This window comes from Gambusia affinis, linkage group LG03 (assembly GCF_019740435.1).
Source record: "Gambusia affinis linkage group LG03, SWU_Gaff_1.0, whole genome shotgun sequence".
Taxonomy (NCBI): domain Eukaryota; kingdom Metazoa; phylum Chordata; class Actinopteri; order Cyprinodontiformes; family Poeciliidae; genus Gambusia; species Gambusia affinis.
The window spans coordinates 32308009-32330517 of NC_057870.1; the positions used below are offsets into that span (position 1 = coordinate 32308009).

Sequence of the window (22509 nt, forward strand, 5' to 3'; positions counted from 1 at the left end):
ACTTCCGGATGTGACGTTTAAGGTACCAGGTCCGGTAAGAAAAGAAATGACCCGAGACTGAGATTCAGTGATACAGGTCTGAACCGGGCCAGAACCGAGTCGAAACCGATGTACTGGCTCAGAACTGGATTGAAAGGTTGAGATGTTGATGCAGATTCACTGCTGGTTCTGCTTTCCCTGACCCGGTTCCGGACCCGGTTCTGTTCTACAGGAAGGGAACCATGGATCGGGTTCGGACTGGTTCTGCATGAAGCGAACCTGCTGACCATATTTTAAAGAATTTTTCTTTATGCTGGGAAAATGTTTTATTTTGTTTCTATAGATTTCATAGAAAGGTTGCTAATCATTTCTTTATAATAAACTTACTAATACTCTTTGCTAAATTTTATATTCATAAATGCAAATTTGCTAATAAAACACCTTGTTTTTCTTTTTTCGTTAAAGATATGGGTCTATATATCAAATCAATAACAGACTCTACAAATGAAAAGGCTCAAAGGACAATCTCGATATGTACGTCTTTGCATGTTCTTATCTAATCACCCCTGGTTGTATTGCTTGAATGTTGTATAGTTCATTATGCTGTTTTGATGTATACTAATTTCATTTAAATAAAGTTCATTGAAAAAAAAAAAAAACATGAAGCGAACCTGCTGCTGCGTTCAGAGCGCAGCGCCCCCTGCCGGCCGGGTGTGTCTGCTGCCGCTGGGGGAGGGGCGCACAGGTAATGTTACCTGCAGCCACACCAAAGCGGCTCCAGTCCGGCTGAGGAAGACTTCCTGACAGACGCTGAAGGTGAGTTTCTATCTGTTTGGGTTTAAACCAGGGCTGTCCTCCAGGTGTCTCCTTTTTCACTCGACTCCAATATCAGCAGCTCTTTGAGGGGAAAGAGAGGCGCTTAAATCCCAGGGTGGAGGAAGATGACACACCTAGCAGCAGCAGGACACCTGGAGAAACACCTGAACCAGGAAGACCAGCTGGTCTTCATCAGTCTGTTAATCTTTCAGAGGTTCCTCCTCCAGGAGAGGAAAAGTTATTGGGTCAGAACCGAGCAGAACCTGCAGTCGGGCTAGAATGTTGGGTGTGGGTGTGGAGCGTTTACCTGCTCAGGTGTGACACATTGGTTCTGGTGATGAATCTGGACCGATCTGTGATCTACTCTCATGAGAGTTCTGGTTCTGGTCCGAATCGGCCACAACACAAACCATCCCTGGCAGCAGTTGCCATGGTTACGGTCACATGATCTCAGGTGTGTTTGCTGCAGCACTCAGGAGCAAAGTAAGCGAGCGGGTGCGCTCCATCTTAAAGCCGGCGAGGCGGTGGGTGGGATTAGTTCAGCTTCCTCTGAGGGTCAGAGCTGCGGGTCAGGGGGTCAAGGGCTCAGTGGTCCCCGTGCCTAACAGGTGATGTTTTCTACCTCGCCCGCTGCAGGTGACATCATGGTTTTCCATCCTGAGTTTGAACGAGCAGGTAAAGAGGCGGGGCTTCAGGTGTGGCGAGTGGAGAACATGGACCTGGCTCCTGTCCCTGAGAGTCTCTATGGACGGTTCTACACCGGAGACGCCTACCTGGTTCTGAGCAGCACCAGCAACCGCCGAGGAGACCTGCAATACGACCTGCACTACTGGCAAGGTGAGACCAGGCAGGTCCAGAACCGAGGCCCTAGGCGCCTGGCGTCCAGGCTCCGAGGTAATGTTCATTGTCTGTAACCGTGGAGACAGACCGAGCTCTGGTCGGGCTGCGACGGCTTCTCAGGAGACTCTGGAAGCTGTCATGGTGCCAAGATCTGCTATAGTTCTACAGGGTTCTGGTTCTGCGGACCCGATCAGGTCTCTGCAGGTGACCCTCCTTCTTTTCTCTGATTGGCCGTCGGGCTGCAGGTTCTGAGTGCTCTCAGGATGAAAGCGGCGCCGCTGCCATTCTTGCTGTCCAGATGGACGACTTCCTGCAGGGGGCGCCGGTCCAGTACCGTGAAGTCCAAGGCCACGAGTCCGGGACCTTCAGCGGATACTTCAAAACGGGCCTGACCTACATGGTAACCGCACCACAGCCACTTCCTGTCTTACGGCCCCTCACTGCCACCCTGATGACGTCACTTCTTATTGGTTGAACAGAAAGGAGGCGTGGCCTCCGGGTTCAATCATGTGACCAATGAGGTGGAAGTTCAGCGGTTGCTTCAGGTCAAAGGTCGCCGTGTCGTCAGGGCAACAGAGGTTCCTGTCAGCTGGGACAGTTTCAACCAGGGAGACAGCTTCATCCTGGACCTGGGACAGGTGAGGACACCTGGGGGACAGGTGAGGACACCTGGGGGACAGGTGAGGACACCTGGGGGATCATTAAACTTTCTTTTGACCCAACAGGAAATCATCCAGTGGTCTGGTTCCCATAGCAACAGATTTGAAAAACTGAAGGCCACTTTGGTGAGTTGTGACATCACATAGTGACATCATTCTGATGTCATAACATACCTGCTGACCAATTCATTATGGGCTATATTTGGCATCCCTTCAGACCCGGGCCTTTCGCGTTCTTTGAAACAAGCCCTAGACTTCACGACCCTTTTGGCTCGAAGACTTATTTTACTTGGATGGAAACTAAACGTCCCCCCGTCTCATGACTACTGGGTCAGAGAAGTTCTTTACAACCTGAAGCTGGAAAAACTCAGATTTTCACTTAAGGGTTCCACCAGTAAATTTATGGAGACTTGGAGACCTTTCCTATCTATTGTGGGTATCATGACTTTGCTACCTGATTCAGAAGAAAATTAAATTATCTGTAGGCCTTCTCATTGATATCCAATTCTTTTGGTTTTAACCGATATATACTCTTCGTCTTATAATTTATTTATTTATTTAAAATTATTATTTTTTATTATTTTATTTTTTCTTTCTTTTTCCTTCTTCATTTGTAATTTATTTGTATACTTGTTTAACTTAATAATATGTACGCTTAAGTATATATTCATTTATTTACTTAGTATCAGTATTATTATTTTTTCTTTATTTCCTCCTTTTGAATGTGTGTGAATGGATGTGTGTGTGTGTGTGTGTGTGGGTGTGTGTGTGTGTGTGTGTGTGTGTGTGTGTGTGTGTGTGTGTGTGTCGTGTTGCTAGAAACTGCTACAGGGTTTGGATCCCAGCAGGCTGTTTGTCTTGTGTTTGGACCTGGACGGGATGCGTTTGGGGTGGGCTGGGTTCTGGGAGAAATCAGCTTGAACTTCTTTGAAAAGTACTGTGTTTTCATTGTACCAATGATTGATGTGTGTCAAGTTGTAAAATGCAATAAAGAAAGTTGGAGAACATACCTGCTGACAAACTGACTAATTGACAGGTCTCTAAGAGTATCCGTGACAACGAGAGGTGTGGGCGGGTCAACCTCCAGGTTGTCGATGAGGGGGCGGAGCCAGACAAGATGATAGAGGTGATCACATGACCAGAACGTACCACACTTCTAATTCCAGATCAGCAGAGGTTTTGGTGACCTTTGACCTCTGGTTTTAAAGAACCAGAGGTCGGCTCTGATGTAGCTGGCGGGCCCTGAGGTGTCCACCAGGCGTCCACCATGTGGACCTCAGACCAGCGTTTTAAAACCTGACTAATGTAACAGCATGGTGTCGTCTGCGTACGCCGCATTCGGTGCTGGAGATAATCCGAGGCTCTCGGATCAATTCTCCGTCTGCTACCCCTTTTGGGGCCACAGTGGAGCCGGACCTTCACCTGCTGCTGTCGTCTCCCCGTCCAGGTTCTGGGAGATAAACCGGACCTCCCCGAGTCCCACAGCGAAGACACCCAGACCGACGCATCCAATAGGAAGATGGCGAAGCTCTACAAGGTGATTACCTGCGGCAGTTTCCTGCCAGCTCACTAAGCTTGTGATGTCACTTCCTTTTTGCCACTGGTTTGTCTACCTGCGTTCGCCGTCCCTCAGGTGTCCAATGCCGGCGGAGACATGGAGGTCACCCTGGTGTCGGAGCAGAACCCGTTCCCCCAACACGTCCTGGAGTCCAGTGAGTGCTTCATCCTCGACAACGGAACCAACGGATGCATCTTTGTCTGGAAAGGTCAGAGGTCATAAACAGACTGGGCAGGACTGACCTGAGGCCACCAGCTGTCCTGCTGACAGGTGACATGTCTGTGTGCAGGTAAGGAAGCCAACAGCGCCGAGCGGCAGGCCGCCCTGCAGAACTCAGAGAAATTCATCCAGCACATGGGGTACCCGCCCTACACCCAGGTGAGCACCACAACCTCACCTGATCCTAACCGGACCTGGCGCTGACCGGACCTGGCACTGACCGGACCTGGCGCTGACAGAACCTGGCGCTGACCGGACCTGGCGCTGACCGGACCTGGCGCTGATCGGACCTGGCGCTGACCGGACCTGGCACTGACCGGACCTGGCGCTGACAGAACCTGGCGCTGACCGGACCTGGCGCTGACCGGACCTGGCGCTGATCGGACCTGGCGCTGACCGGACCTGGCGCTGACAGAACCTGGCGCTGACCGGACCTGGCGCTGACCGGACCTGGCGCTGACCGGACCTGGCGCTGACAGAACCTGGCGCTGACCGGACCTGGCGCTGACCGGACCTGGCGCTGACAGAACCTGGCGCTGACCGGACCTGGCGCTGACCGGACCTGGCGCTGATAGAACCTGGCGCTGACAGAACCTGGCGCTGACAGAACCTGGCGCTGACCGGACCTGGCGCTGACCGGACCTGGCGCTGATCGGACCTGGCGCTGACCGGACCTGGCGCTGACCGGACCTGGTGCTCACTCCTGACCCCCTCAGGTCCAGGTCATTCCTCAGTCCGGGGAGACTCCTCTCTTCAAGCAGTTCTTTAGGAACTGGAGGGACGCTGAAGACACCGTCGGCATGGGAACGGCCTACGTCGCCAACAAGGTGGCAAAGATTGAGAAGGTAAGCTGATGGGGTTCTGGTTCTGATCCAAATGTCCCTAAACGGGTCTGAAACCTGACTCCTCTGATTGGGCAGGTGCCGTTCGACGTGTCCAAGCTGCACCAATCGGACTCCATGTCGGCGCAGTACGGGATGGTGGACCGAGGAGACGGAGACAAAAAGGTGAGGACTGCCTCTGATTCTTTTGGTTGTTCTGGTTCTGGTCCACTGGATCGATGGACAGGAGAAATACGACTAGACGGAGGTCCAGCAGCTGACCAATCAGGATTCGTTTCATTCAGAACCACCTCCAGTTAAAAAAAACTGGACTCGGGTCAAAACCGACTTCCTTGTAACGTGATTGAATGTAAGAGAGAACTTCCTGTGTCGGCTTGGAGACTTCCTGTTTCGGACACGGTAGCAGCCGACCGTTTGTCTGTCTGCAGATCTGGAGGATCGAAGGGTCCGGTAAGGTTCTGGTGGACCCGGATTCCTTTGGTCAGTTCTACGGCGGCGACAGCTACCTGATCCTGTACCAGTACCAACATGGCGGCAGGCAGCACCACATGGTCTACATCTGGTGAGACGCCGCTCCCTCTGCTGGCGAGCCTCGGCACTGCAGGACATCACCTGTTCTCCACTGCTTCCTCCGCAGGCAGGGGGTGGAGTCGAGTCAGGACGAAACTGCAGCGTCTGCCATTCTGGCCGTCGAGCTGGACGACGAACTGGGAGGCGGAGCAGTTCAGGTACACCTGGTGATCAGAACCAACTGGAAACCAGCATTTCCAGCACCTCACTGTCACCTGTCTGTCCAGGTGAGGGTGGTCCAAGGCAAAGAGCCTGCCCACCTGATGAGCCTGTTTGGAGGCCAGCCCATGGTGGTGTACCAGGGTGGCACCTCCAGGGAGGGTGGCCAGTCCACCGCCGAAACCCGCCTGTTCCAGGTGCGGTCCAACCCAGCTGGAGACACCCGGGCCATGGAGGTGAGACCAGCAGAACCCTGACGGGTCAGAACCTCTTAGCTTCTTGCAGCTCCATTCAGCAGAAAATCATCCAGAACCAGAACCTCAAGTGTCTCCAGCAGATGTTGGAGTCCAGGTGAGTCGGGTCTCCTGACCAATCAGGTGTTACGGTTCGGCCACTGGGTCCAGTTCTGCTAAAACCAGTGGCTTGATCCAGATCGGTCCAGTTCCCTGTTCTAATCTGTCCAGTCCACTCCAGAACTTTCTGGTCCAGTCCAGGTGTGTTGTCCTTCTGGATCCGGAGCTCTGCAAGTCCAGTTCAGTTTATGGTTCTGTCAGAATCTCTGTCAGTGTTTCATGGGATCCATTCAAGCTGCCCAGAACCAGCCTGCCTTGTGGACCGGACCGGTCAGAACCGAACCATTCTGCTGTGCTGCAGGTGGGCCCGTCCTCGTCCCGCCTGAACTCCAATGATGCGTTCCTGCTAATGGCGGCCGGGGGGGTGTGGCTGTGGAAGGGGCGGGGCAGCAGCGCGGCAGAGGCGAAGGGGGCAGAACACCTGGCCCAGGTGCTGCAGGTGAACCCCGCCCCGCTGGAGGAGGGGGAGGAGCCAGGTGAGCCACAGGTATGTAGAGTATCGGGCGGCCCAAGCCGGCGCTGACAGCTGGCTGTGGTTCCAGACGAATTCTGGGCGGTTCTGGGCGGGAAGGACGACTACTGCCGCGCCCCTCGGCTCAGCAACAAGATGGACGCCCATCCGCCACGCCTCTTCGCCTCCTCTAACAAGACCGGCACCTTCAAGGTGCTCAGCGCTCACCGAGTGTGTTTGGCCGATCCAGACGGCTGGTGGTTGCCATGGTTACCAGCGGGTTAGCCGCGGTGGGTTCCGGTTCACCCAGTTCCTTGTGTCCAGATGGAGGAGGTTCCTGGAGAACTGACCCAGGACGACCTGGCTCCTGATGACGTCATGATCCTGGACACCTGGGACCAGGTGAGTCTTCCTCGCCACCGTCACCATGGAAACCAGGTTCTGGCTCCGCCTGCGGCTCACCGTTTCCCCCGATAGGTGTTCGTTTGGATCGGGAACGAGGCCAATGAGGACGAAAAGACAGAGGCCACTGCGACAGGTGAGACGGTTCTGGTCCGGGACTCAGTTCAATGAGAACTTTATTGCTGGTCTGGCACCTAACAGGTCTCTCCGTGTCCAGCTGAGCGCTACATCAGAACCGACCCGGCTGGCAGAGACCCACGGACCCCCATCGTGACCCTGACGCAGGGATTTGAACCACCGACCTTCACTGGTTGGTTTCTGGGCTGGAACCACGACTACTGGAGTCAGGATCCACTTGAGCGCTTCCTGCAGGCCCTGTGACATCACTTCCTGTTTACAGTGCAGCAGAGTGAATAAAGCCCAGAGTGACCCAGTTATCACTGTGTGTGTGTGTGTGTGTGTGTGTGTGTGTGTGGAGCAGCTCTGCGACAGGCTGGTTTTTGGTTTTATTGTAGCTCCTTATAAACACTGTAGATAAATAACAAACAGAGGCTCATAGATACAGAACAGACAGAAGCCACAGTGTGGGGGGGGGGGGGGGGTGCACAAATCATCATCATCACAAGTTAAAGTTTTCACTGCTTACAATAAAATCTGTGGTTTACATTAAAATTCTCTGAAACAACACAAACTAGCGTCTAATTCTGGACCGGGTCGACGGGAATTAAATACTCCAAGCTACGGAAGCCCAAAGAGGCCAAAACAATCACTGCAGGGTTTGGAGCTAGGCTAGGCTACACTTTCCACCCGCTGCTGCTCTTTGTGCTAAGCTAGGCTAAGCTAACAAAGCGGCTCTGACTCCAGGTTAAAGGTCAGCTGTGCCTTTAAGTACATCTGTAGAGTCAGGAGGACCGGCAGGTTTAGACCAACCAGAATCGGGGGGGTCCAGTTTGACCAGTAAAGGTGGGTATAGGTGAGGTTCTGGTTCTGATGGGAAGTTCTAAACGTAAACAGGAAATGAAGTCAGGCTTCATCAGAGAGGAACATGCAAAACAAAAAGAAGTGAGGGTAACCTAGCAACAGGGGTGGGATCAGGTCAGAGGTCACTTCCGTGGTGCAGAAGCTGACATTCGATGGGTGTCTCTGTTTCATTTGATTGGTTAATTTTATTGAGTCCTTTTTTAAGCCCCCCTTCCCTGCAGTGTCAGCCAATCACAGCTCAGTTTCTCAGCAGTTGCCAGAGTTACGGAACTCGCCGTTCTCCGTGATCTGCAGAGACGACGTGTTGCTAGGAGACAGGCCGTTCCTCTGCGAGGTCACTCCGTAGCGTTCCTTTAGCTGGGTCAGCGCCGCCATCAGGCGGGTGTTGGCAGCGTCCAAGCTGGCGATCCGCTTCTCCTGGGAGACAGAGACAGGTGAGACAGGTGAGACAGGTCAGCTCACTCCCTGCAGCTAACAGGTAATAAGTCTGAAGCTAACAGCGTCTCATTGGGCGGCGGCCGCCCAGGTGGAATGACACAGGCAGGCCTCTGTCCTCCATTTGAGTCCCGGCCGTTGACCTTTGCCAGATTAAAGCAAACAAAGTCTCTTCAGTGATGCAGAGAAAATGCTGCCCCTACTGGCCATGCTGGGAACTGGGATGGAAGAATTACAAGAACAAACAGGAAGTGACATCGGGAGCTCCTTAATCTGACAGGATCCAGAAAACAAATCTTCCAGGCCCCGTTCAGCCCCGCACGCCAGAGGGCAAAGGTCGAAGAGGAGATGCTGACTGCTGGAGGATGACATCACAGCTCCAGTAACAGTAGAGCCCACCGGCCTGAAATCCTTCTCTGGCTGCATTTAAACCATGAAACCTGGGATCCAACATCCAGAGAGGCTGCAGGAAGACTGACTGAGGTCGGGTCCTCAGAACCGGCTCCGGGTCCTCAGAACCGGCTCTGCGGTGCAGTTGGTTCCCCGGTCTGATGACAGCAGTTGCTGCCGCTCTGAGTTCTTAATCATCTGACAGATTTTGCATTATTACTGATGTTCGGTCAGGGGAGCCAGGTAAGGCCTCACCTGTAATGATTACAGGGTGATAGAATTATGAGAAGACCAGGTGAAAGGTCAGGTGGGTTTACCTGAGCCTCGATGACCTTCTGCTTCTGGTCCACCACAGCCTGCATGTCAGAGTGATCCTTCTTCAGCTCCTCTTCTACTGCCATCAACCTGCACAGGTGAGACGGGTGAGCAGACAGGTGAGCAGACAGGTGAGCAGACAGGTGAGCGTACCTGCTGATGATGCTGTTCATCTGGAGGTCCTTGTCGTCCTGCAGCCTCCTCAGTCGGCTCTCTGTGTCCTCCAGCCGGGCCTGGAACAGAATCGCATTGGTCCAGTTGAGTCATGTGACCCAGCTGTGACCCGCTCACATGGGTCACCTGGACCTGGACCTGACCAGGTGAGCCCCTTACCTGGTACTCCTGCAGCATCCGCTGGTTCTGCTGGTCCTGGACCACCAGGCGGGCCTCGCACTCCTCCTGGCGCAGCGCCGCCACCCGCAGCTTCTCCTGCAGCAGTGCGATCTCCTGCTGGTACTGAACACAAACCGGGTCAGAACCGGCAGAACCCACTCACACAAGCAACAGCGGAACCGGCTCTACCTTCTCCACCGTAGCGTCGTCATGACGATCGTCCTCCGCCTCGCCGTAGGACGACGCAGAGTTCATGTTGAGCAGCCAGGCGGCGGTCCGGTCCAACGCGCAGGGAGACGGAGCCTGGACACACGGACGGACCCGGTTCTGGTTCTGAACGGTCGCCATGGTATCACACCCTGCTCACATTTTACAATAGCAACCTCATTGAATGATGTGGTTACCATGGCAACATGGCTGCCAGTGGAAACTGAATCATTTCCGGAACTTCTGAACAACCCAGATGTTTCCCAGCATGAAGTTCTGGTGACCGGGTCGACCCAACGAGGAGAGCCGGGTCAGTGGTCAGGGGTCAACAGGTCATTTACACCAATGGACATGAGATGAAGACAGTGGACGTTTTCAGATTTCATCTTTCCAACACCTGCCCTGGTTGAGGTCCAAACCGATCAGTTCTGATCCGTTTGGGCCCTCCTTATGTGATCCCTTCCAGAGGTTCTGCTCAGTCAGACCTCTGGGAGGAGCCAGGACCAAAGCAAACTCCTTTTAGGAAGTGTAGAAATGATGAAACCAAAGACCCAGAAGGTTCTGATTGACCCAAACCGGCCCGGCTGCACTTTCACCGGCATCCTGAACGCTGGCAGAACTCCATCCTGTTCTACACGACCCGGTATCTGTTATACCCGGTCATGCTGGACTCAGGATCTCTGCTTCTTCTGGTTCTGGCTGGATCCAACAGAACCACCAACACAACCAGCAGCAGAACCAACAGAACCCAGATTTCCAGGTGCGTTACCTTGGCAGCGGGCCGCTGCTTCTCCGGGCTGTCTCCTTTGGACGAAGACGACATCTGTCTGAGACGTGACTGGCTGCTGTTGGGCCAATCGGGGCTCGATGACATCATACTGCCAGAGGCGGGGCGTGGAGGGTAGGCGGAGCCTCCCCCGCTGAGCATGCTGGGAGGCGTGCGGCCTCGCGGCGGTCCTGGCGGAGCCGAGGACGGTGGCGGCGGCTGATCGATGCGTCTCTGAGGGCCTGAGTTCTGCCGAGGAGGGGCCGAGTTCCCTGTGGGCGGGGCAAAGGTTACAAGACGACCCCTGAACTTTGCGGTGGCCTGTGTGACGGCGTGGACTTGTACCTGAGAGTGTGTCGGTGAGAGACAGCGCGCGGCGGGAGTATTCCTCGCCGCTGCTGCTGCTCGACATGGCCGACATCCTCTCCCCCCGCTCCCCCCCCACGCCCACTGACATCTGGGTGAGGAAGGCCGGCTTGGTTACCACGGCGCCACGCTCCTCGCAGTTTCCCTGGGAGCCCGCCGAGCCATCAGAGGGTGTGGCATCTGTCTGCTGCTGCGGTTGCCGGGGAGACGGGGTTGTCATGTGATAGACGGGGTTCTGGAAAGAAAGGGGGAGGAGCCCCGTCCGGCGCTGCCACTGGGCGTCGTCCGGGACGTCGCTGGGGGAGGAGTCCTGCAGGTCCACCAGAGACAGGCTGCGGCTCTCATTGGTCAGCTCCGGCCCCTCCCTCCGGCCGCCATTGGCCAGGTCGTAGCACGCCTCGTTCTCATTGGGCTCCGAGTAGGACGAGCTCGGAGCTGGAGAGCCTCGCATACCTGCAGGAAGTGACATCATGAAGAGGGTCAGACAACACTAGTCTGGATGAAAAAGGAGGAAAGGTCAAAGGTTACCTGATGCAGGCTGCAGGCTAGATCCTTTGGTGACGAAAAACAAATCTTTGTTCTCAGGGGTTGGAGACGGTAGTCTGGTGAAGTCCACGCAGCTGGACATGGAGACAGGAAGCGGACGTTACTGATGTTGGACCTCAGAGCACAACTCAGAGTTAAAGTTTAAACTCAGAGTTAAAGTTTAAACTCAGAGTTAAAGTTTAAACTCAGAGTTAAAGTTTAAACTCAGAGTTAAAGTTTAAACTCAGAGGTAAAGATTAAACTCAGAGTTAAAGATTAAACTCAGAGTTAAAGATTAAACTCAGAGTTAAAGTTTAAACTCAGAGTCAAAGATTAAACTCAGAGTTAAAGTTTAAACTCAGAGTTAAAGTTTAAACTCAGAGTTAAAGTTTAAACTCAGAGGTAAAGATTAAACTCAGAGTTAAAGATTAAACTCAGAGTTAAAGATTAAACTCAGAGTCAACCTCTGACTAAGGTCTCATGTTGCATGCAGAGAACATACTAACCCTCCATCTAATCCCACGCCGCCCTGCAGGCCAACAGAAGGATTGCAGGCTGCCAGAGGAGGAGACAGTGGCGGGGACAGAGGCGGTGGGGCCATAGGGGGCGGGGACACCACCCGCTGAGGGTCTGGAGATGACACAGACATGCCCCCAGGTCCAACCACGCCTCCAGGGTGGACCAGAGCTGCAGACACGTCTCTCAGGATCCGAGGGAGCGGGCCGAGCTTGGACAGACTCGACTGCAGACGGAGGATGGTTGCAGAGACAGCACAAGTTCACAACCTGGCAACCTGCTGCGCTACAAGGGGCTATGCCTAGCTAGCTGCCCGATGAGCCATCTCTCTTACCTGGCAGGCAGGTGTTACCTGGTCGAGCTCAGTCAGCAGAGTGTGTAAGCTGCTCAGCTCTCGGCCGAGGTCAATGTAGCCATCGAAGCCGGCGGTGTGGTTCAGCCCATCGGGGTTGGAGATCTCCTGCAGGAAGCGCTGCATGCTGCTCCACTGGCGCTCCACAAAGTCGTTCATGAACAGCATGTACTCCTCCTTGGTGCCGAACCTGAAGCGACAGGTGAGACCGGCACATGAGCAGGTGGAAACACCGCAACATTAAACTGAGGGAGCCTTCTTGGAGGGGCGGGGCCTGGAGACCTCCATGTCACCGTTCACTGGCTGCCCAGAGAGAAACATGCTAAATACTCCCAGATCTGAACCCAGGCATGCAGCCTCTTCAAAATAAGAGCCCAGACGTACTTGCTGAAGTTGGCCAGGTTCTGGATGACCTTGGCGATCAGGGTCAGGGTTCTGGCGGTACGCTCGTCAGGGTACTCCTGCGTGAGGTCAAACAGCGAGGGCGACATCACGGCGGGGCACAGGAAGCGAAGGAACAGCGAGGCGCTGATGAGGCGCTCGCTGATATCTGGTCGCCCCCGGTTACTGCACTCCTGACGCCATGAGGCAAAAACCTCCTTCAGCTCACGTGGGAAGACCCTGAGTGGGCGGAGCAACACTGAAACACACTGAACACTGGACAGCGCATTTACCTGTGTGGTGCTCACCTGTAGGAGTCCAGGATTTTGCAGAAGGCGAGCTCACAGCACATCCTCAGGTTGGCCTGATGCTCGGCAAGGTCAGAGGCTGCACAGCGCGACGGGTCCACCTCGCAGTTCTCGTCAGACTCATAGAGAGCTTTGATGAACTCACCTGGACACACAAACAGAGCCGGCGTTTAGACGAGCTCACCTGAGGAAGCTTGGCGGCTCTCTGGGAGTGCGTACCTAGGGCGTCCTGCAGGTACTTCTGTCCAATCAGCTTCAGGTATTCCTCAATGCTTTTAGTGGCCAGCGTGTTCTCTCTGAAGATCAGCTGATCGTTGTCACGGCAACGGTCAACCTCCGACATCATCAGGTCTGTCAGAAAGTCCTGAAGGCAAGAAGGAAAGGTGGAGGTGGGAGGGGTCTGGTGAACAGAGGCGGGGCTATGTGGAGTGGGCGGCGCTACCTTGGCCTTGCCCGTGCTGTGCAGGATGTGGACCAGAGCAGCAGCCAGCTCCTCCTTGGCCCTCAGGCTGATGGAGGCCTCCAGGGTGGAGCAGAGCAGCAGGTAGTTGGCGCTGATGTACTCCGCAAACTCCTTGTACTGCTCCATCGGCAGGATGACGATGCTCTGATACCGGGCCTTGACCCGGACCGTCGGAACAGACGACTTGGCTGTGGTCGGGGAGGAAGGAGGTTACTGAACATCTGGAACCAGCAGATCTGACCATCATCCAGATGTTCCAGCTGGAGATCGGGACAACGTCCTGGTTTAATCAGTCACATGAGGATCTATTGTAGCAGAAAATTTCATTTACCGATTCTCACTAAAACTATAAAAACAGGGGGAGTTCTCCAATCAGCTGAGCCCAGAACACAGACTGTACGGGTTAGTTCACACTGGCCCAGTTCAGTCCGCTTTAACCTGACTCCGATCCGCTTTAACCTGACTCCGATCCGCTTTAACCTGACTCCGATCCGCTTTAACCTGACTCCGATCCGCTTTAACCTGACTCCGCTCCACGTCAACCCAACTCCAGTCCGCTTTAGCCCAACTCCGGTCCACATTGACCCGACTACAGTAAGTGTTAACTGACTCCGGTCCACGTTTACCCAGCTCCATTCCACATTAAACTGACTCCTGTCCGCGTTAGCCCAACTCCGGTCCGCTTTAACCACAGTCCAGTCTGCCTTATCTGGACTCTAATCCAACTCCACTTCATCTGTCTAGTCAAAGTCCAGTTTGGTTGGTGAGGTGTGAATGCTAATCGACCTCTGACCTCTGGTCATCCAAACCTTGGTCTGGGTTCGGTTGAAGTGAACTCTGGTTTGGTTTGAATGCATTTGTGAACGCCAAGCGCTCCGGAGACCAAACCAGGAAGTGAACTACAGCACAGGGCATTCTGGGTAAATCCAACCAAAGCTAACATGCTAGCCTAGCGTTAGCAGCAGAAATGTCTCCTGGTCTTCAGCCAAAGACTAAAGAGAAATCCTCCAACACTAAAATCTGACGCCTCCATCTTGTTTCCATCTGGTGAAGAAGGAAGTTGCTCTCAGTGTCTTCAGTGGTTGTTGGTGCAGCGCCCCCACAGGCCAGGAGGGGAACAGGTTGGTTTGTTCCTACTCTAATCAAGTCTATTGGACTATCTGGTGGGAAAACAACTTGAATTATTTCTGTTACTTTATAAATCACAGAATGGCTTAGCACCAACATACATTCACTGTGTTATGTCAACCTTGCTCTTATGTGGAACAAACTTTCAGAAAACTGCAAAGCTGCCAAAAAATTGACTTCCTTTAACTCTAAGAGTCCTCCTGCTTTGATTACTATTAAATGGAACATTGATTATTATGGTCTGGATTACAGCCTCTCCTCCCTTTGCTTTATCTGCCACTGTGTTTCTTTCATGTGAATGTTCTGGACTAACAAACTTGACACCTGTTTAGCTGTTTCCTTCAGACAGGTGAATCAAGAGTCTTTATTCCTTTTTGTCCAGATGAAGCTGATTCCAGATGTTGACCAGAACTACAGTCCAGAACTGGCGGCGGTCTACGTACCTCGGAGTGTACTGGGCGTGCTCACAGAGTACCACTTCTCCACCAGCTGCCGGCCGGTCACCATGGCGGCGGGGATGTTGACCAGGCCCACGTAGCTGCTCTTGTCCTTCTTCCTCTTGCGGTCCGTGTCTTTGTAGAGGTGCAGCGTGATGGACGAGACGGACGGCAGGCTGCTGAAGTCGAAGCGCTCCCCCCAGAAGATGTTGTCCGTCTTCAGCTTGCAGGAGGTCCGAGCGTACAGGTTGTCGTCCAGACAGAGTTCGCAGAAGTACCTGCAGGACGACACTGCTGTAGAGCCGGCCGGACTGAGAGCATCCTGCTGGACCAGAACCTTACCGCTTCTTGGCGGGCAGGTCTTTGGCCTCGATCACCCACACCGTCAGCACGTTCTCCACCCGCCGGCTGTTGTCCTTGTTGGGGTGGACGGCCCGCCGCAGGTTCTCCATCCACTTGTCTCGCTCTGCCGCTGAACGGCACGAGAAGCACTTGGTGCCGGTAGAGGTCGTTACCTAGGAGACAGAGAGAGGGTCACCATGGTGGACCAGCAGGACTGGCAGTAGTAGTAAATATGCAGTAGCACCCTGTGTGGGTACAGCAGCAGTACCACAGTGCTAGCGGCGGGCATCACCTCAAAGCAATAGTCTTGTCCCAGCAGGGACGAGTGGACAGGTTTGATGATCACTGATTGGTCCATTCTGAGCTCCAGCGATGACACGCAGCCGGTGCTTAGCAACGACTCCTGGCTACCACAACGCAGCCTCTGCATCACACACCTGAAAATCACACAGCAGGTTAGGCTGTGGCGCCCCCTGCTGGCAGCGTGGATCCTGTGTGGTGTGGTGCAGTTGAGGGCAGACTGCTGTGCATCTTGCGACGGCTACATCCTGGTCACAAGAAGCTACGTCTGTTCTGAAGCTACTGATCTAATTAAGAGCCCGGCGCCAGTAACTGAGAAATCAGCACTAGTGTTAGCTGGTACTAGCTAGCATTGTTAGGCTAACAACTAGCATGCCTAGGCTGGTCACACGTGACTAGTATGTTCTTCTCTAAAGAAACTTTATGATGGAAAATGGTTGTCATACCACATCTGTAAGCTACATGCATCAGATGCATTGACGTGTTCCTTTGACAGATTTTACTGTAATCCAAAGTGACGTCAAATTGAAATATCCTGGATTTTAGGGAGATAAAGTTGGTCTCTGATGGAGGTTTCGGATTCAGCAGCTAGCTAAAGGGCGATTTCAATTATTTTACATTAATGGATATATTACAGTCAACAACAAAATATTCACCATAGAGTATGTGCGACGCTGAGAGAGACTGGCGACCCGTCCAGGTGACCCCGCCTCCAGCCCAAAACGCCCAAAACGTTTGCTGGAGAGGCACCATCATCCCTCCAGACCCCACAAGGGACAAGGTGTTAGAAAATGGATGGATAAGAAGTATGTTCAAACTACAGACTTAGTAAAAACGTGAATCTATAACTGAAATGGTTCTGTTGGTTCTAATGGTTCTGATGGTTCTCAGAGTGAATCCAGAGTTCCTGCAGCGTTTGCAGTAAAACCTGAGACGGATCGATTCTTGTGCACGGAACCACCAACCATCTCACTCTCTGTCGGTTGGGGGTCTGTTGCTCTGGTTCTGTTCGACCAGGCTGGAGAAAGAGCAGAACCTTCTTCTCCTGAGGTTCTGGGTGATGCTGACATCACACACACCTTATTGTCACAGGTTACAGGTGTGTGTTGCCTAGCAACAACTCAGCCCTGTTCCCAGCATCACATAAACACCAGAAAAGATGGGTCGACTCCAAACTGGACCCAACGGTTGTAGCTGTAAAGTCAGAGCTGATCCAGATCTGTCGGGAACCAGAACCAGAACCAGAACCAGAACCAGGTGCTGTCCTGCCAGCTGGCTGCAGCAGCCACAGAGCCTTCCTGGGTGTGTTTGTCTGGGTGATGTGTAGCTAAGCCTGCTAACTGTGGGTTAGCCGCATGCTAACAGAGCAGCCTAAATAACAGAGGCTCCGTCCCTGAAGACGCAGCGTCTCCCAGCAGCTCCATCTGTCAGACGACAAAGACGGCGGATGAGACTCACCGAGCATCCTGAGGAAGAGGAGGAGGACGAAGAGGAGGGGGGTTATGCAGCCATGATCTCCTTCAGCAGCAAACAGCAGCAGGAGGAAGGAGGAGGAAGATGGAGGAGCCGCTGATCCGTCCGTCCGTCCGTCTGCTGATGAAGCCTCACAGCATCACTGCTCCCTCTCTCTCTCCCTATGTCTCCCTGTCTCTGACTCGCCCCCTCCCCCAGCAGCAGTCGCCCCTCCCCTGCAGTGAAGCTGCCCTACTTCCCCCCTCCCCCTTCAACACCAGAAGCAGAACAGCAACAAGAACCACCAGAACCATCAGAACCATCAGAACCACCAGAACCACCAGAACCACCAGAACCATCAGAACCACCAGAACCATCAGAACCACCAGAACCATTAGAACCACCAGAACCATCAGACCCAACAGAACCATCAGAACCAATCAATAGAACCATCAGAACCACCAGAACCAATCAACAGAACCACCAGAACCATCAGAACCAACCAACAGAACCATCAGAACCACAATAACTAACAGAACCATCAGAACCAACCAACAGAACCACCAGAACCATCAGAACCATCAGAACCAACAGAACCAACCAACAGAACCATCAGAACCACAATAACTAACAGAACCATCAGAACCAACCAACAGAACCACCAGAACCATCAGAACCACCAGAACCAACAGAACCATCAGAACCACCAGAACCACCAGAACCATCAGAACCACCAGAACCACCAGAACCATCAGAACCACCAGAACCAACAGAACCATCAGAACCACCAGAACCAACAGAACCATCAGAACCACCAGAACCACCAGAACCATCAGAACCACCAGAACCAACAGAACCATCAGAACCACCAGAACCATCAGAACCACCAGAGCCAACAGAACCATTAGAACCAATCAACAGAACCATCAGAACCACCAGAATCAATCAACAGAACCATCAGAACCACCAGAAACACCAGAACCAACAAACAAAACCACCAGAACCAACAGAACCACCAAAACCAACCAACAGAACCATCAGAACCACCAGAACCGACAGAACCACCATAACCATCAGAACCAATCAACAGAACCATCAGAACCAATCAACAGAACCATCAGAACCACCATAACCAACAGAACCACCAGAACCATCAGAACCAATCAACAGAACCATCAGAACCACCAGAACCAATAAACAGAACCATCAGAACCACCAGAACCAATCAACAGAACCATCAGAACCACCAGAACCAATCAACAGAACCATCAGAACCACCAGAACCAATCAATAGAACCATCAGAACCACCAGAACCAACAGAACCAATCAACAGAACCATCAGAACCACCAGAACCACCAGAACCATCAGAACCACCAGAGCCAACAGAACCATTAGAATCTTCAGAACCATCAGAATCATCAGAACCAACAGAACCATTAGAACCACCAGAACCATCAGACCCAACAGAACCAATCAACAGAACCACCAGAACCAACCAACAGAACCATCAGAACCACCAGAACCATCAGAACCACCAGAACTATCAGAACCACCAGAACCAATCAATAGAACCATCAGAACCATCAGACCCAACAGAACCATCAGAACCACCAGAACCAATCAACAGAACCATCAGAACCAACCAACAGAACCATCAGAACCACTATAACCAACAGAACCATCAGAACCATCAGAACCAACAGAACCATCAGAACCATCAGAACCAACAGAACCATTAGAACCAACAGAACCATTAGAACCATCAGAACCATTAGAACCAATCAATAGAACCATCAGAACCATTAGAACCACCAGAACCATCAGAACCATTAGAACCACCAGAACCAACAGAACCATCAGGACCATTAGAACCAACAGAACCATTAGAACCATTAGAACCAACAGAACCATTAGAACCAACAGAACCATTAGAACCAATCAATAGAACCATCAGAACCAACCAACAGAACCATCAGAACCACCAGAGCCAACAGGACCGTTGGTCAAAGCAGAACCCTGTGGCCCGGATGGACTCATTCTGCTGGACCAGCATGGATTCCTGGTGAAGCTGCAGACTGTGTGTCTCCAAGCTGCTGCTTCAGGGTGATGATTATATGAACACGACTGGATTTGACCCGGGTCAAAGTTCACTGACTGAATTCCCACTGCACGGCTATAACCACAGGCTGCCCTTGGCCCCATACAGGGGCAACCTAGGCTGATGTGATACAGGTTGTTGTTGTGGTCACTAGTAGCTCACCTGTACTGGCTCAGTGGGGGTGGAGCAGTAGAAAGTACCCCTGGTCAGTGATTTTGAGGTTTCCACCTCCTGTCAGAGTAGTTGCAGTAACCAAAAGCCAGTGATGTCAGTAACGCGTTACTGACATCGGGCCACTATTTTCAGTAACCAGTAATCTAACGTGTTGCTGTTTCAAATCCAGTAGTCAGACTACAGTTACTTATCCAAATCATTTTTGCGTTACTATCTTCTTTTGTTATTTAAATCAGATTTCTCTACTGCCTTTTGTCGAGTGACCCGGGCGTCTCTGTCGACAGAAATGTAAACAATGGAGGGAGATGCGCATTTTGTTGGTGGAAAAACTGGAAATATTTTGAGTTTCTGTCGCCAAGTCCGATTATTATAAGCGGCTTTGGGCTTCATTTTTTTTTTAAAGTCGCTTCCAAATTTAATGAGTGGCGGGTTGCGCCTTTTTGGGCTCGTTTTTGAACGTGAAGTTGCTCATTTGGGTTTGCAATAATCAGAGACTCATAATAAATCCCAGAATTTGTCCGTCATTAAGGTAGTTTTACTCAGTCTCTCCCTGTCCATCATTTCCTGGATGATCCGTCCCGCTGTGTCTTTGTTAATGTCAAGTTAATTTATTACCTCTGAATGACATCGAGCTTCACGTTGCGCTCCAGAAAACTACAAACATCGAGACCAATATGAACAGCGCAATAAACGTGAAAACAGCCACGAATGAACGTGTCTGTAGTTGGCAATAGTTATTATGGAAACTTAACGCCACTATAATTATTAATATTAAGATAAGTGTCACAAATCTGTGCAGCCATCTGAGTTGTGGAGCTGCAGGGTTGTTTGTTTGTACAATCTCCTCTTCAGTTCAACCTTATCAGTGGAGACACATTGTTGATGTTACCATTATAAAATAGCTGACAATTAAATATTGGCAGAGATCAATGTTATTTTCACAGGAGGCGGAGGGTTGTTGTTAGCAGCTGCTGAAAGTAACTAAAAAGTTACTTTTAGTGTAACTTAGTTACTTTCCAAGTCAAGTAGTCAGTAATCTAACTAAGTTACTTTTCAAGGAGTAATCAGTAGTCCGATTAAAGTTACTTTTCCAAAGTAACTTTGCCATCACTGCCGAGAGGTTACCTGGTGTCAGTGGTACTCATCGGGTCGGTCCTGGTGCTCCAGTGACGGGACAGTTTGGGTTGGGATCGAGTGCGGCGCAGAGACTGCTTCAGTCTGCGTGACAGAAACCCCTGAAAAAGAAGAAGAGTGTTGGTTCAGAGATGTTCTGGGTCAACAACCGGACCTGATCATGATCATATTATGGTTATGATCAGGGTCACCTGCAGGGGGAGACAGTCTGCTCACCTGGAGCCAACAGCTCACCTCCTGTTACCATGGAAACCGCAGTCTGCCCCTGTGCTCACCGTGACTCTGGTGGTGGGCGTGTCCACTGTGGAGCCACTGGACAAGTTCGGTCTGCACACTCTCCTGTCCACAGCATCTGCAACAGAGAGCATCATGGGAGTGTTTGTAGTCCTCAGCTGTCCCATAGCTGTTGTCATGGCAACTGGCATCTCCCTGACGCAGCAGAGCACAGGACGAGTTTGCTTTAAATCATTAAACTATTGATCTGATGTCTCAGTGACTTTGTACAGAGAACCAGAACAAGAACCAGGATGAATGTCAAAATGGGATTCACTGCCACCTGGCGGCAGAGAGCAGATGCTGCAGGACTGCCATTAAGATCTCTCACTCTGGTTCCTAGCAGCCAATACCTGACACAAACCCAGAACACGGATCAGAACCGCTGTTACACTGTAAAAAATTAACATTAACGGTAATTTAGCTTGTCATAGAAACTATTGGGAGTTCAAAGATTAAAGTCACATTTTCACCCTAAATGCCCCAGTAGTCCGTTATTCAGTCTTAGAAAAGGTTCTGAATGCCTTCTTCTGATTGGTCTTGCTTACCTGTGTGGGCGGGGCCAGGAGCCACTGAGGCCACGTGCAGTGTGTATCTTAGCAACCAGATGGCGCAAGTCTCCGCCCTCTCTGCCAGCAGCAGCGGATGGACCTGAACAACAGAAATCGTCATGTGACCTGACTGATGCCCCGCCCCCAGCCGTGGATCCGGCCACTAAAATTCATCCTGGCATGTTTGAACAGACCAATCAGACGTCACGCTGGTCCGGTTCTGTCTGGTTCCGGTTTCAGTTGGACTTTAACATCAGAGCAAAGCTGCCCTTCAGGACCACCTGATCCTGAAACACCTGTTTAGGTGTGTGTGTAGATGTGTAGGTGTGTGTGTGTGTGTGTGACCTCCAGGTCGTCCAGCATCAGCAGCTGAGAGTCTGACAGGATGCAGAACATCCTGGTCCAAACATCAGGCTCCGCCTTCTGCCCACAGGACAGCCAATGGATGGAGGCGCTCTTCAGCTCTGAAACGTTATGACATCATCATGTTGGACAATGTTTTTTTTTATCTTTTTTTTTCCCTCCAGGGGGGTCTCTAGTGTCCCTTATATGACAGCAGGCTGACAGGAAGGGGGGGAGGAGAGGGGAAAAGACATGCAGCAAACGTCGGCCGGGTCCAGGAATCGAACCCACGCTGGCCGAGTCGAGGACTCAAGGCCTCCAAATGTGGGTCGCGCTATGCCCTACGCCACCACAGCAAGCCCCACCCTTGGACAATGTTAACACCCACACACCCACTCTAATGAGGAAACCGTCCCAGCGTTCCACCAGAATCTGAACTGGAACGTTTCCAGCTGCGTGTTGAAGAACTGAACATGAAGTCTGTGGCAACACTACAGCAACACTGAAGGGTCAAACAAACCCGCCTCAAAGATCTGGAAGGTTCGGACTCACCAATCACCTTCATCCAGCCCAGGTGCTGACACCTGGACAGGTGCTGGACCAGCTGCTCCATCCGTCCGCTCAGGTGGACGAGCTGCACGACACACATAAAGACAAAGAAGCAGGCAGACCTAAACAGGAAGTCCAGAGGGCAGAACGTCCCTGTCCTCCTGTCTGTCCACTGCTGCATGTCAGACAACAACACCATGGACTGGTGACCAGACTGTTTACACCGAAGCAGGAAAATGGAACAGTCAGGAACCAGTTACTGACCGGTCAGGAACCACGTAAACTCGCCTGTGGGATTAATAAAGTATTCATTCATTAAACATACCAGCAGGTTGAAGCTCCAGTTTGTCTTCTTAGTGAGAAATAAGTCCAACAGTTAGACAGAACCCGTCCCTCAGTAGAACCCGTCCCTCAGTAGAACCCGTCCCTCGGTAGAACCCGTCCCTCGGTAGAACCCACATCGTTTACAGTGAGCTGCTGCTTTTCTTCACGTGATTTTTAACACCTTAATTGGATTCAGATAATCACCTGCTACACTCTC

At 52.1% G+C, this 22509-nt stretch overlaps 2 protein-coding genes across 4 annotated transcripts; one reads left to right on the plus strand and one right to left on the minus strand.

Annotated features, from left to right (window-relative positions):
- Position 1: 1 nt before the first annotated feature.
- LOC122828601 (gelsolin-like) lies at positions 2–7285 on the plus strand. Its single transcript, XM_044112294.1, has 19 exons — positions 2–1023; positions 1432–1632; positions 1881–2035; positions 2115–2273; positions 2361–2420; positions 3331–3420; positions 3742–3831; positions 3928–4060; positions 4142–4230; positions 4788–4916; positions 4992–5078; positions 5342–5475; positions 5551–5641; positions 5711–5878; positions 6297–6471; positions 6538–6659; positions 6771–6848; positions 6924–6984; positions 7066–7285. Exons 1-19 carry the CDS (start codon positions 921–923, stop codon positions 7227–7229), a joined length of 2289 nt encoding a protein of 762 aa, XP_043968229.1. The 5' UTR covers positions 2–920; the 3' UTR covers positions 7230–7285.
- A 41-nt stretch (positions 7286–7326) lies between these two features.
- Positions 7327–22482, minus strand: LOC122828594 (disabled homolog 2-interacting protein-like). Of its 3 annotated transcripts, XM_044112273.1 has the most exons (23): positions 22294–22482; positions 21972–22053; positions 21423–21541; positions 21075–21177; positions 20529–20605; positions 20245–20354; positions 15386–15530; positions 15094–15266; positions 14758–15029; positions 13166–13374; positions 12943–13087; positions 12724–12868; positions 12419–12655; positions 12017–12224; positions 11673–11908; positions 11170–11261; positions 10621–11094; positions 10279–10547; positions 9492–9605; positions 9303–9425; positions 9123–9202; positions 8972–9059; positions 7327–8246 (listed from the first exon to the last, which is right to left on the minus strand). In XM_044112273.1, the coding sequence occupies exons 2-23, from the start codon at positions 22030–22032 to the stop codon at positions 8076–8078; spliced, it is 3651 nt and encodes a 1216-aa protein (XP_043968208.1). In that variant the 5' UTR covers positions 22033–22053; positions 22294–22482; the 3' UTR covers positions 7327–8075. The 3 variants fall into 3 exon arrangements, with proteins under 3 accessions (XP_043968208.1, XP_043968209.1, XP_043968210.1); XM_044112274.1 differs by lacking the exons at positions 21423–21541; positions 21972–22053; positions 22294–22482 and having other exon boundaries at positions 20470–20605; positions 21075–21142; XM_044112275.1 differs by lacking the exons at positions 20245–20354; positions 20529–20605; positions 21075–21177; ... (1 more) ...; positions 21972–22053; positions 22294–22482 and adding an exon at positions 16852–17005.
- Positions 22483–22509: the final 27 nt, after the last annotated feature.

Bases quoted from the DNA above. Each gene is read 5' to 3' on its own strand.
- LOC122828601 (XM_044112294.1), top strand. From the start codon at position 921: ATGACACACCTAGCAGCAGCAGGACACCTGGAGAAACACCTGAACCAG. The intron at 2,036-2,114 runs GTAACCGCACCA...TTGGTTGAACAG, and splicing joins AAACGGGCCTGACCTACATG to AAAGGAGGCGTGGCCTCCGG. The intron at 5,879-6,296 runs GTGAGACCAGCA...GCTGTGCTGCAG, and splicing joins GAGACACCCGGGCCATGGAG to GTGGGCCCGTCCTCGTCCCG.
- LOC122828594 (XM_044112273.1), bottom strand. From the start codon at position 22,032: ATGGAGCAGCTGGTCCAGCACCTGTCCAGGTGTCAGCACCTGGGCTGG. The intron at 21,178-21,422 runs GTCACACACACA...TCTGTTGTTCAG, and splicing joins TGATGCTGGACGACCTGGAG to GTCCATCCGCTGCTGCTGGC. The intron at 15,531-20,244 runs GTAACCTCTCGG...TGTGATTTTCAG, and splicing joins ATGAGTACCACTGACACCAG to GTGTGTGATGCAGAGGCTGC.